This window comes from Battus philenor, unplaced genomic scaffold (assembly GCF_028537555.1).
Source record: "Battus philenor isolate CCGP_79_NKW_IND1 unplaced genomic scaffold, ilBatPhil1.0.hap1 SCAF_2, whole genome shotgun sequence".
Lineage (NCBI taxonomy): Eukaryota > Metazoa > Arthropoda > Insecta > Lepidoptera > Papilionidae > Battus > Battus philenor.
The window spans coordinates 3406150-3419716 of record NW_027181682.1 but is presented as its reverse complement, the minus strand read 5'-3'; the positions used below and the strand labels follow the sequence as shown (position 1 = coordinate 3419716).

Below are 13567 nucleotides of genomic sequence, written 5' to 3'. Positions count from 1 at the left end.
CTAATCGTCCTTTGAACGATGTACCGCAGTATTTCCCGGTCAGGGATCACCACGCGATCTTCCTTTGCTTTGCTATTTAAAAAAGCCCGTCCCGGGGCGTAGTGCACGCCACCGCCGAAACCCTCGTGGTGATATCACGTTGGGTCGAGACCAGATCGATTCATCGTCCGCCTCGGAGTCGCTAAAGCTAGTGAGAGTTTAGGGCCCCAACCCTCTAAACACCCGCGACTCTGAAAGCCGTGTTTCTGGTAGGAGAACACCATTCATGGCTACTACTTACTACTACTATACTATTTATACTAATATAATAAAATTCAATTATCGTGATTATTCTGTAACCTCGGCAACTTTAGAATTTTTTCTTTCGCTTTAAATGCGCACCGATCTCTGATCATCCTAATATCGAGGGGGAGCGCGTTCCAGAGAAGAACAGCCTGTATTGCTAAGAAGAAGTAAGTATAGTCGGTACTATGGGAAAGACATCTAAATAGACGATTGCTAGAGGAGCAAGCATTTTTTTGTGTGTACTGGCTTCGAACTGGAATTGAGATGTTAAGTAGGCAGTTGAAGAGAGAGAAAAGAGTAAAGAGAAAAATCAAGTCAAGCCATTACGACAATAAAGATGCCACGGATTTCCTCCAAGAAAGCCTATTGCAGATAGGTAGATGACAATTTTTTTTACAATTTCCATAAATATGTTTACTGTCATTTACGAGGAATTGGAAACACACAAAGTTTTTGATTGTACGGGAAACCCGTTTAAACAAGAATACCATCCGTAAAATTATTTGTATTGTTAATGATCAATTTCATCAGCTTAACTTGTAATTAATGCTAGAGTTAAATACCTAATAATTTGTAGTAGAAAAACGGTATATGATTAAAATTAAGAATTATAAATACATGTATGAAAAGGTTTACCTTCTCAGCCGAGGTATCTCAAGCGATGTTAAGTGATGCTATTGTTTGAATGTTTGATCGTCAATGTACAACACGGCGACGTATTTCAAAAACAATGCGACGATTCTGGAAACTATTCAATTGTAGGAAAGAAAACTGCGTGTACAGTGCTATCGGTACAATGTAAATGAACTGTACTATACTTTATAAAATATATTTCGCATTTATTTTATATTAGGATAATCAGAGACATTGGAGTCATGCAAAGGTTCCTTATTTACAGTAGTTCCTAACAAAAACTCTAATAAAATTGTAGTGTCTTATTTGTAATATTAAAATAACCGCTTACAAAACATGCGTATGAATATATATATATATATATATATATATATATATATATATATATATATATATATACGGTACATATACCAAAATTACATTGTTTTTTAATTTTTATCTATTTGTTCCGGCTGATCTCTGATATGGCTGTACCGATTTTGACGTAATAAATAATGGAAAGTAGCTGATGTAATATTGAGTAACTAGGGCTACTTTTATTTTCCAAATTTTTTTTATAATATTAAGACACACGCAAAAATCAGTGCGAGCCACGCGAAGCGCACGGGGAGACAGTTAAAAAGTTCTTTGACAATTTTTTTAATATCTACTAGAAGCTTTTTTCTGGGATCCTATAGTACAGCGGTGGCCAAACAGCTCGTGAGCCATATGCGGCTCTTTGAACATTTATTTTTGGCTCCGATTGATTGTCGAATTATTTAAATATTCACATTAATATTACCTATGTCAGCTCCTGGGAAATCGAAACAAATTACTATGTGAATAATTATTATTATTATTCCACTATACAAATATCGATCATAATTACCGGCATCTTAAGTATTATCAGGAGTGCTGTCATATACGAGTGCCTTTACACCTGATTAAATAATTTAAATAAAAACGATTTAAAAAAAAAAAAAAACATTCTTTTGCGTTTTTTAAATGCGTATTCAATTGTGGCTCGAAAAATTTCAAATATCGAAAAATGGGTCGCACTATCAAAGAGCTTGGCCACCCCTGCTATAGTACAAGCGTATGAATTGCCAAAGATTTGCTAATTGCGAGGAATACGAGTATTTATTTTAGCCGTAGCCAGTTACTGCTGCACATAGGCCTCCCCGTAGATTTCAAACAAGATCGGAAGTAAGCGGGCTGCTTCTAGCATATCCTTGCCACTATTCTGCGCTATCGCCTGAACTTTAGAGCTGGATCTTCTGGAACCTGGTAACCAAGTGAAGGTAAAGGTTACCTGGGGCTGTAGAATCGTCGAAAGTATCTCGAAGACTACTTTAAGCATATTGTCATTATGGCGGCGGGTATAATGACCATACCACCATCGCCTTTAACTTAAATTTTCCAACTTAATTCAAAATTAAGATCTATTTTGTGACTATATCGAATGTGGATGTTTCGGATTTCATTTAGCAGTTTGACGTTTGCTAACCAGCATATTTTTTAAAAATTTCTAAGTAATAAGTAATATTCAAATGCGTTTGTTATCGCAAGACAAGAACCGCTCGACTAATTTGAATTTTTTTTTTTGTTATTTTCTTTAAAGCACAGAGTAGTTTCTTATAGTTCTATTTAAAACTAAAATTTTGCAGTGAATTAAACAGAAAATTTATCATTTCCGAAATTATCGTTTTTTTATTATTATTAAACCATTAAATTGCTTATGTTGACAATTCAACTCAAATTTGTTGTTGCAGATAATGCTGCATATAATATTTTCATACATACGGAAGAGCTATTCCGATTGTCTTTTTTACTATCTTATTAATTCTAATTTGTATCGCTAGGGTGTTTTGTTTATATTGTTTTTTCCGCGTTTACTGAGCGCAGAGAGTAGGGAGAGTAATTCCCGCTATTAGATACGGATCTTTCTTCTTCTAGCTGTGATTCACGACAGCGTTTAATTATATACACTTTTTCTTAAGGGTAAATACTGTTAAAATTTATATATAAAAAAAATTATGACTTACTGAAATTATATTAATTTATTATATGATTTTAATTGGCTGCCCAGGGGTATTAAATTGCTAAATTCCGGACCTATTCATCAAGAGATTCTGCAGAAGATATTTTTCTTTTTGAAATGATTTTGACAGTTGATGGATTTTGTAGTTTTTTATGTGACGTCGTCGACGGTGTTAGCCTTCTGGGTTTGTTACAGCTTCGTCTACAGCCACCGTGTGACGGGAAGCAATAGCTAACCCTAGGTTTGTTTACAATGTACATAATAGGTCCCTTTGTTTTTGACATGCCTTTTCAACTTTATTGAGAATAAATTATATTTAATCTGTGTGTGCGCATGCGTGTGTTTGACATTAATGAATGAGTTCCCGCGAAGGCGTAACGTTCCGTGTGAAAACCGATCGCATTACGAGCTTGTCCACCGCAGCGTTCCGGGAAAGCTATTGACTGCCCCGCGAGACTATTCATTTACAATCGCGTTGGTATAGGTTAGTTCCTATATTTACATAACACAACGCGAAAAGGAGTTTGAGTTCTAGAAGCCTCTAAATATTAAAAATGACAGGAGGGTGTGAAAAGGATCTGCAACGATCCTCGTGATCTCAGTTGTTCAGCTATGAGCACACGACCAAAAAGAATAACGATCTTCGGCGAATTACTGATGCTTGTCAGTAGGTCAAAAGACGACCACTGCGTTTAATGGATAAGTATCTAGCCTGTCCTGGGTATTTTGCACAATTATAAATCACCACCTAAACAAACCAAAAACACTAAATACTTTAATCGTTTAGTCCCTAGTTATAAAGTATTACTAAGTTTTTCGATTCATCTTAAAGACGATAAAAAATTAGATTCACCGGTGTTAAGCTTGGCGCCGGCGTCCAAAGAGATCCCGGAGAACATGACAACATAATAGTCTCGTGTTGATTTGACACAGCGAGGATCGTCGTCCTTTCAGCCCATAGGCTTCCCCCAAAGATATATATGAAGGGATATACCACAATCGCCACGTTTGACAGGTGAGTTGGCGATCGCAGTGTGGTATCGTACGCAGATGACACTCATGGCCATCCTCTGGCAACTTGTTTATGTGGCAATTCCGTACAATTCGTGCACAAATTTAAATTATGTAAGATTGTGTCTCGGGAATCAAACTCGCGACTACAATCGCAAATTACAGTCCTCTATCGCTGTGCTACATTCCCTAATGTACTTAGGAAAAATATTAAGTATTTCTTTCACATTAGAGATTCTAGGTTTGTGTTACAAGAACGACAAAGACAATTCTTTAAAAGTATATCCAAATTTTTGTAATAATTTCGATACTCTCGAACAAATTTATATATTTATTTACACATTAACAGCAATTGCAAGCAACACGTACGACCAGACCGAGTGTAAAACTATAAGAGTTGTTATATGAATGTGATAGATATAAATTACTTATAAATTTTTGTTGTAACATAGGAAAGAGGAAGTTATTGGAATTTAATAGAGACGTTTTAATTCGAGGTGTACAAGTCGAGCCTATCTGTTCACACCGGAAACGAATTAACCGGTACCACATCCGCTTAGATATCAGCATAAACGGATACATTCGTACAATTGTTTAGATTCGAAACGAACATTCGCATTGTGATTAATTTGCAGAAATCTTAATGATGCACACGGAGGCAGGTCTCGGCTGGGAAATCATGTAAATCGACGATGTGAAAACGGAACTATAATGAACACAGCGATATCGCGACCGCTACCCGACTATTACTCACAATAAATGTTTTATATTTATTTCATTTTATTGCCCCCGCTGAAGCGTAAATGTAAACCATGTTTATAGCTACACTCGGCCGAAAATTTTAATGTTCTCTCAAATTGAGCTGGCATGGAGTCCTCATAAGTATATTGTGCCGTTTATATAAAAATATCATCAGAATCAGTACCGTTCAAGTAAGAAAAGGACCAATATTTAGCCATTTCCGCACATGCAGTGGTAATCGTGCAACAAAGTGCACCGCCCGCCAGCCCGCTGACAAATGCGCATGCGGCAAACAATGCGAACTACACAAATGCCACCGTCGAATCATTCAACACGTGTTTCACCTCTCCACGGGGCATCTTCGGGAGTTATGTTACACCAATTGGTGCCAAACACAGAGTCACTCTGTACCACAGTACCGTTCAATCTGAAGTTTCTTTGCTTAGACATAGCCCAGCGTTTTCCCAACGACTTCGAAGTCATCTGTCTACCACGTGAACGTAATTCCTACACTGCTATACCATACCGCGATCTCTATTGTCCACCACGCATTGGCGTTCACCAACTAGATTATTTTCTTCGAATCAAATTTTAAATAACCCTATGAATACTGCCTCTAAAATCCTTTCTACAAACTTTACGCGTAATTTCTTCAACAGTTTATAGAGATAACTTCTTTCTCCTTTCTCCTGTCGATTTTATACAAAGAATCCAAACACATCATCATTTCAGGCACATGACGTTCACTGTTGGACATGGTCAATAGGTCAGATATGAACCAAATTTTTTCGGTTACTTTCATAAAATATATAATCCATTAGATATAAGTTAAACTTGCTTAACATTTCGCTTGAATTGTTCTTTTTAAAATAAATGTTATTTTTGTTTACAACTACGCAGTGTATTCTTCAATTCTACTTTCGTTTAGTTCATGAATCTTATAGCTAAAAATAAAAGCGGAATACTGCAATTTACTGTCACAATATCACTATGAGTATAATAGCGAAATAACAACTTATATTGCAAGTAGGTACTAAACGTAAATAAAATAACCTAAGCCATAAACAAGTAAACTCGGGACGTACGTGAGAAGCAAATTAACAATGCCATGCGAAAAATATTTCTACATCAAATAGGAAACTTTTGTCTATCAAAATAAATCCTTCAAGGATGGCCACGATGACCAGACTTGCACCGCCCGCATCCAGCGACATCCCACGATCTTAATTACAGTGGGGGACCCACCCACGCCTGGTCTTCCATACGAGAACCTTTCAGCCCCAACGGCCATCGATTGCACGAGCGATGTGCCACGTCCATAGCTACTTCAGACAAGCAATTCTTCGAGGTATGTCGGTTATTCTGTGGATTCTCACATTTCCGATTAGATCTCGCAGCGAAACTCAAAACATTGCTCTCTCTATTCCTCTTCAGGGTTACGAAAAGCAATCTTATCCTTAATATGTGAATAAGGAACGTTTGTAAAACTATATGTAGTAAATTATTTCCTGTTATTTTTAATTTTCTCAACATGAAATAATTGTTAAAAGTCGCTATTAGTTTCAGAAAATAATAAGTCTATTGCACATTCAATCGTCGGTCCAAATCCGCTCGACATGAAACTTAATCCTGTGCTCAACGGTTCCATCTTTGGAGCAGTTGGCGCAGCAAAAAGAAGAAGATTACTCCGTGTCCAGGGGATCAGGACCCTCGGCAATGAATACTATAGTGCAAGAAGAAGGTCCTTTCAAAAAGTTTTCTATGCCAATATAATAAGATGTTTATACGTACACAAACACATTATTTTCTGAACTTTTTTTTGGAACATTTGTACTATGTTAAAAATTTCCATAAAAAACATTAGGGGGACCGGAATGTAGTGTCGTTTCTGTCGGCATATTTTACGGAAAAACCGATGAATTTGTATTGAATTGTATAATAGATGGCAAAAGGTTTTTGATAACGAATGTGAATATATTGTTGATTAGAAATAGAAACTTTTTAAAAAGAATTTAACTTAAGAAAGCGACATTACCATGATTTTCATATAAAAACGAAAACTGATCGATACTTAGTATAAGACCGGACTGATCTCTAAATATCAATGATGTTACTAATTGTAACATGTAATTATTTTATGTAAAAATATGTTTTGCGAAAAATTTGCAAAAATAACGCTATATAATAACATCAGATTTATGATGTACGTTTTAAATAATTTACTAAGGTCATAGAGATCCTGGTGAGCACTTGTCATAAGAGATAATGATGTTACAAAGACGACAACGCGTTTTACAAGCACCTCTAGGAACAGGAACCTTGGAAAGAAGTTATTACCTTTTCATGGACTAAGGCTAAAGAATAAAGATCCGACATTTTCCTGATCAAGTGGTCTTACAAACGCAAGTTTTTGTAGAACATCAACCACCGCAGAAGCATTTTGAGTTCATATGGCCCACTTTCTGTATTTATAAATGTACCTCAATCGCGTGGAGAATTAAATGAATACACCCCCAATGCCTTTGCGAGTGGAATTTCTATCTATGTAGTAGAAGTCTCTCTTATGGTTTTACAGACACCGTGATGAGTCAGTTCATAGATGAAAATCTTTGTATATAGATAATGGAAAAAATTGGTGAGGACATAAAACCAAGTCACAGCAGAAAGGTCTGGACGAGTCACGTCAGGGAATGGAGGGAGATCCAGACTTAATTGTATAAATAGCTCCCTCGGTAACACTCTATAAGAGCAGCGATACTGGAATTTCTATCTGTTCTACCAGTGCTATCGCATTCCGTAGTAGTAATGCTAGTTGGTCAACCTAATTTATTGGGGGTAGGCTTATGTTCAACTCAGTTAATCCTGCGGCTCAAATCGTGAAGTCTAAGTTGGGTCCTTCTGGGAAGCCTTCGAAATTCTAAACGCATATAGAGTGACAAACCAAACTGATATCCACTCTAGGGAGTCCTTGCGCCTTGTTACCACCATATACCACCAGCCTTTGATATCTATGAGCTCGGCGGACTCAAAATAGAATTCTTTAAATAATAACTACTAATTGAAACAAAAACAAAATCTCCAGTGTCTTTAACGGAACGTACCAAGGCTTCAAGGCGATGATTCTTTATAAAACAGCCGCTATCAACGAAATTTGCCAAAACGCTTGGATTAAATTACAAGTACCGAATTACCTTGTACTTTAATTACCCAGTGAATCATTTGAAGACCTACAAGCAATTTAACTAAAAGTGAATATTGGATCAAGTAATAAAACGATTACTTGAATGAAAGCCTTGATATTAGTCATCGAAATGTGGAAAGTAAGGGAATATGTAAGTCCAATGAGGCATTCTTACTGTGGGGAGAATATTCCGAAACAGAGAAACACCCTGTACCTGACTCATGCTCACGTCAATAAAATACATCTCATTAACCAAGGTTGCGGTGTAGAGGCAGGTATGGACTCTCAAAGAATATCTGAGCTCCTCATCCGCAACTGTAGACCTGGACGTCGAAGGGTGTTATACCGCGCCTTTCTCCAACCCCCTTAGCATAGCTTTGGCGACGGATTCGGGGTGATCCGCCGCAAGTAAGGAGTTAAGGCACTATGCCATCGCCGTTGAAACTACGGTAGCATGCGAAAGCGTTCCCGTAGTTTTAACAAAAGACGTTGAAGACCGCGGGGGTTATAGCAGGTAGGAGTCCGGCAAAACGCTTTCGTTGCTCCAATAGCCCATGCAGGATTTCCGCTTAAAAAAAGGTGTGGACGCTCACCATCCATGAGGCTCGGGGGCTAAATGTCAAGGCGGTCATGGTTGTTCGACGAACAACAGATATCCTAGGGCTGTATAACAGTGTCCATCATGCGATTGTAGCAATATCACGTCACATAGACTCTTGCGTGTATTACACGGACGTGACTCAAGATGCGATCGCAATATTTATCGATGTGGCGAATTATTTTTGAGTATGTCAATTTTATTTTTTACTTCTTGTGATCCAATGTTACAATTTTATCACAATATATTACTATTCAATCACAGTATCCGTTACTGTCCGTTCTTTAACCTTGCAATTCAGCTCTAAGTACGGTACTCGGAGATTATGCGTTAAAAAATAAGATTACTAAATATTGTAAAAAAATTACATTTTTTTTTAGTTTAGTTAAAAGTAGTCAAAAATTTAATTTAAGTAATGATTCAGGACGGGTCTTGAATTAGGATTAACACAAGCCAACACTAACACGTGAGAACAAGAATCAAAAACATGGAAAAACTGGTTGTGATTATAAAAACGAAGGCACCGGACGTGAGATGTAGGATTAAAAAATCCTTGATATATTGTATATATAATTATTCTTCTCATTCGTCCACTCCTGTCAGAGTGGTCGTGGTCATACTCCAATCATTTCTGGTGCCCGTGCTGCTATTCCTATGCGTCACCATGAATCCCGGTGTTTGGCAGAGAGAGAGCATTCATTTAATGACATTTGTGACGGTTTTGATCATGCCTGTCCATCTGTGTATCTGTTAGTCCTATGTTAAACTTGTTCGGCTGTATCTAGATGGTTACGGACGAAGGCCTAGACATAAGCCTCCAATATTGAAAGGAATCTGTTACCTGAGTTTTTCGAAGAAATTAACACGGCATTCTGTCTACCTAATTGGGTGAGCGTCCTACGCTGCGTTTGCCACTTCATGGCCTCATTTGTAGAACCTTAAGGCACTAGCGGTTATCTGTTTTGCGCGCTATGAGGTCTGCCCACTGTCACTAACTTATTGGCAAGTTAAAGTGGACCATATTTTATTCTTTCGATTTTATCCAGTCGAAATATTGAGTTGAACGACTATGAGCTTTCCATTGAGTCCCGAGCGAGTTCATGTTTCTGCACCGTAGTTCGTCACCAATAACACATTGCTTCTACGACTTCGCTTTTAAGCACTGAAGGTTATTGGTCGAAATGTTTCACTATTTTTCGAACGCTACCATGCCAAGTTGGACTTTATTAGTTTGACTGTTTTGCTCCCTGCACACGTACAAGTCAACCTATGGTACAGTTTACAATAAAGTTGATAGATTTAGACATGAAGCTCACAGATAATATACTATATAATTTCTAGAAGTAAATTTTGAAATCACATAAATAAATCGATAATATATTAATTAAACATAATGAAAGAGTCATTCTATTGACAAGTTTTTTTTTAATCAATTACGTTAAAAATTTTCATATGCTGTTTGCAGTTTGGTATGATGGTGTCACTAATTTTAAGGTGGAAGTGCTGAGTGCGCTTGACTTAAACCTGTGTCATAGATAAACGAACACTCTCTTGGAAGCCAAGACTAGTCAATAGTATAGTTGTTCACGCCTTTTCCTAACAACAACACATGCATGTTTCTACATGACAATCAAGTCAAGTGCCGCGCAATTGAGATTTTTCAATGCTAAGCCTAGATACGCGCTCTACATGAATCCTTACAAGAAAAAGTATATGTATATTCAAGCAAACTATGTATATACAAAACTCAAAAAAGTAGAGATAAAGGAGCGAAAAGTAGAAAAAAAAAACAGAGAAAGGCCGCCGCCATATTTGATCACAAGTGACTACGTAAAGCGTATTAACCACAGATATTCTTGTATTTTAATTTCACTTGATTGAGTTTTCGTTCTATTTACCTAACTAGGTTAAGCATGCTTATTAACCTTCAATGATAACGATATAAAATTTTATTTATTATTTAATATTAAAAACACGATTTTTTTGTTCTGGAATGAATGTAATAATTTTATTTTTATTCTATTTTTCCGTGCTGACCTAACTTATGTATATCAACAAAATACTATATATACTAATGATTGACAATAACTAAGTTTTTAATTGAAACTCGCACCGTCTTTAAAATAAAGTGCCTTAAGGCGAACGTTTGCGACCAGTGCTTGTTAGAACATACGGGAGTCAAATATGATCTCTCACTTCGGGCATCGAATACTGAATAAGATCAGGAGAGGAATGGAAGTGTTTGTCATAGACCAGCGCATAGGCATTGAAGTGGCAATGCACGGGGCACATAAAAACTAATGATTCCTGGGGCTTTCAGATTCAGGAGGGAAGACTATAGAACTAGAAAGCCCCTTGTTATGGGCAAGCTACTAGTCCAACAGTGGACGTCCTGCTGAAATAATGATTATGATCTTATGAAAATAATATTCTAGTTCAAATCATTTATTTTAAAAACTACGTAACTTCAACCACTCTCTAGTCACAATTTTCGTTGTCATTTTAATATTAATAATCCTTTATTCATAGTTGTAAATTCAGTTAAAAAAAATTACAAACTATATCGCCCTAAAATACATCGAGACTTTCCCGATTTATGCGTGCATGCGGTATGTATGCACGGAGTTATGCAGCACGCGTGTATATATGCGGCACGCGGCCACGGAGCCATGCGGCACGAGCCCGTATTACACGGTGCAATATGCATTGCGTATTTTATTCTTAATTTTAAGCCTATAAGACATACTAGGCAAAGACAAATCATTTTTATATAAAATTATTTAAGATTATGTTTGTTAAAACTAGCATTCAATTTTACATTATACTAAAACACACATACACCATTTTTATACTTTTAAAAAAAAATCTTTACAAGTAGTTTATACTACAGTATAAATTACTAAATGATAATTCTATAATTTTTAAGATGGCAGCCTTGTGTGATTAAGATGAATCTGTTTGCAATAATACACACACAATTATTTGATTCATTTCACCATTTTTTTCATATTTACATAATAATATTTCTTTTTTTTTTATAATACGGCTAAACAAAAGAAATATTTAGAGTTGTTCAGAATCTGTTCAGAACTAAATCCCATAGCGTTTTATTAAACTTTGATTAAGTAAGCTCAAGAAACAAAGATAAATAAACAATGTGTTTATTGTATGCACAGTGTAAAGAAGGACAAATGAAGCCATTTAAAAATTGTTATAACAAGATTAGCACAATTATTTGTAATGATAATTAACATGGAGATAACAAACAAGTCCACATTTTGAATTATCTTTGATTTAGTAGATAAGATTTGTAACAGCATCGTATCTGGTTACACAAATTATTTAATCTTTATATTTGAACTGTTATAAAATATTATGAAGTTTATTTAATATTTTATGAAACAAATTTGTTAATTGAATTGTCTTACCTGGTGGGCTATCGGTTAGGATTGTTATTCCGGTTGGGTCAACATGTGGAGGGAATGCCTCATAAAGGTCTGGCTCCTCTTCAAGCACCGCGGACAACATAGCGGAGGGCATTCCGGTTCGGACAACACTCACACACACACACTATGACTAGACACTACACAACACTGCACTGGCCGCACTACGTTCCTAGCTCCCTTGGAACTCAAACCAATGAGCCTCACTGAGCCATCCCTGGACTAACACCCATTTACATGTCCCTCTTCAATGCACCTAAGTCAAATCTTGCTGCACCATTTTTAAATCTGAAATAATAAAAAGAACATGCTACCTGAATATGTCAAGATTCCGATTTATATGGATGTGAATTATCTGAAGATAATGTTTATCAGTTTTATTAGCGTCGATTATCACCAAGACCTAGGTGAATGGTTAATTGCATGTAATTAAAATATTGCCCCGATCAGCTGATTGCCGCCGCTGCCAGAAGGGGCTCGACAATACACGTCTATTTTAAGAATTCATGGCAGCTGATCGGACACCCCTCAATGTCAGAAACGGGCGAGCTACGCCCGATTTCAGAGTGCGTGAAATCGGTAATAAAATCGTAGGACTAAACTCACCGAAATCCTGACGATAAATGATGCGAAGCGGGATTTGCGACTCCGTATTTACCGCTTTGGTGTCCCTGCGGCAACTAAACCAAGTGGCTAGTTCCCGAGCCGACGTAATCTCGAATGGGATAATAGTTTCGAGTGGGAGCCAACGCTGATTTGTCACTTAACTCGGCCACACTGTGCATCACACACTTGTATCAGTTGCTGACCCTGCACACGGAGACATCGTGAGATCAAGCACTGATATGCGGGATGATTCCACAACCCTTGTTTCGTCTAATCGAATTATTGATGTTTCCGGTGAAAGTCGTTTATGGATTTTATTGGGAAATATTTTTTATTGTGTGGTGAGTATATCGGTACAGTCTACGATATTCGTTTCAGTGGCAAAATTCTACTAGGTGAAGGGAGCGGCACGTCTGCTTTACGCGATTCGCATGAACGTGAAATACTTTATTATAGTTATGTATGTCGTACGGAGTTTGCCTTCGTGTGGTACTAGTGATGACCATAGACTAATCTTTTATAACATGTTAATATATTATATACCACACATATCAAGATAAAAACATATAATTTATAATCTCATAAGCTAATATCGTATTTAATACTTTAAATAATTATGTAATAAATTGTATTAAAATAAGACATCAGAGCTAAAAAAATAATTATTAAATTATCTTAAAAACATGTTAATTACAAACTCGCAAAATACAATTACTTTTCATAATTTAATTAAATTTAATCAATTTAGTGTACAAAACTATGCCTGCTGGTTATAAATTGTATGTTCTCAATGGTTATGAACAAACATTCTTCTTTATCAATTACAGATTCTGAAAATAACTTAAAATTTAAAGTAACCATGTCCGTTACGACTATTTATTAGGTGTTATAATTTCGCTACAGCATTAAAAACATCCGCTACCTTTCTGTTAATGGATTTCAAACATACGTAAAAGCATTATTTTGAAAAAAAATCAACATATACTATGATTTACATAATTACTTTCAGTTGCCTTTAAATGCTTAAAATGCGTTTTTGCATCAATTAC

At 36.3% G+C, this 13567-nt stretch overlaps 1 protein-coding gene across 6 annotated transcripts in view; it reads right to left on the bottom strand.

The window, feature by feature from the left end:
* The window catches only part of sky (GTPase-activating protein skywalker), a 149322-nt gene extending 136319 nt beyond the window's left edge, over nucleotides 1–13003 (bottom strand). For all 6 annotated transcript variants that reach the window (XM_068764756.1, XM_068764759.1, XM_068764762.1 and 3 more), the window contains exons 1-2: nucleotides 12519–13003; nucleotides 11898–12200 (exon numbers count right to left, since the gene is read on the bottom strand). In XM_068764756.1, coding sequence (XP_068620857.1) covers nucleotides 11898–12009 — 112 coding nt within the window. In that variant the 5' untranslated portion in view covers nucleotides 12010–12200; nucleotides 12519–13003. The remainder of the gene's footprint in view (nucleotides 1–11897; nucleotides 12201–12518) is intronic.
* Between the last annotated feature and the right edge of the window lie 564 nt (nucleotides 13004–13567).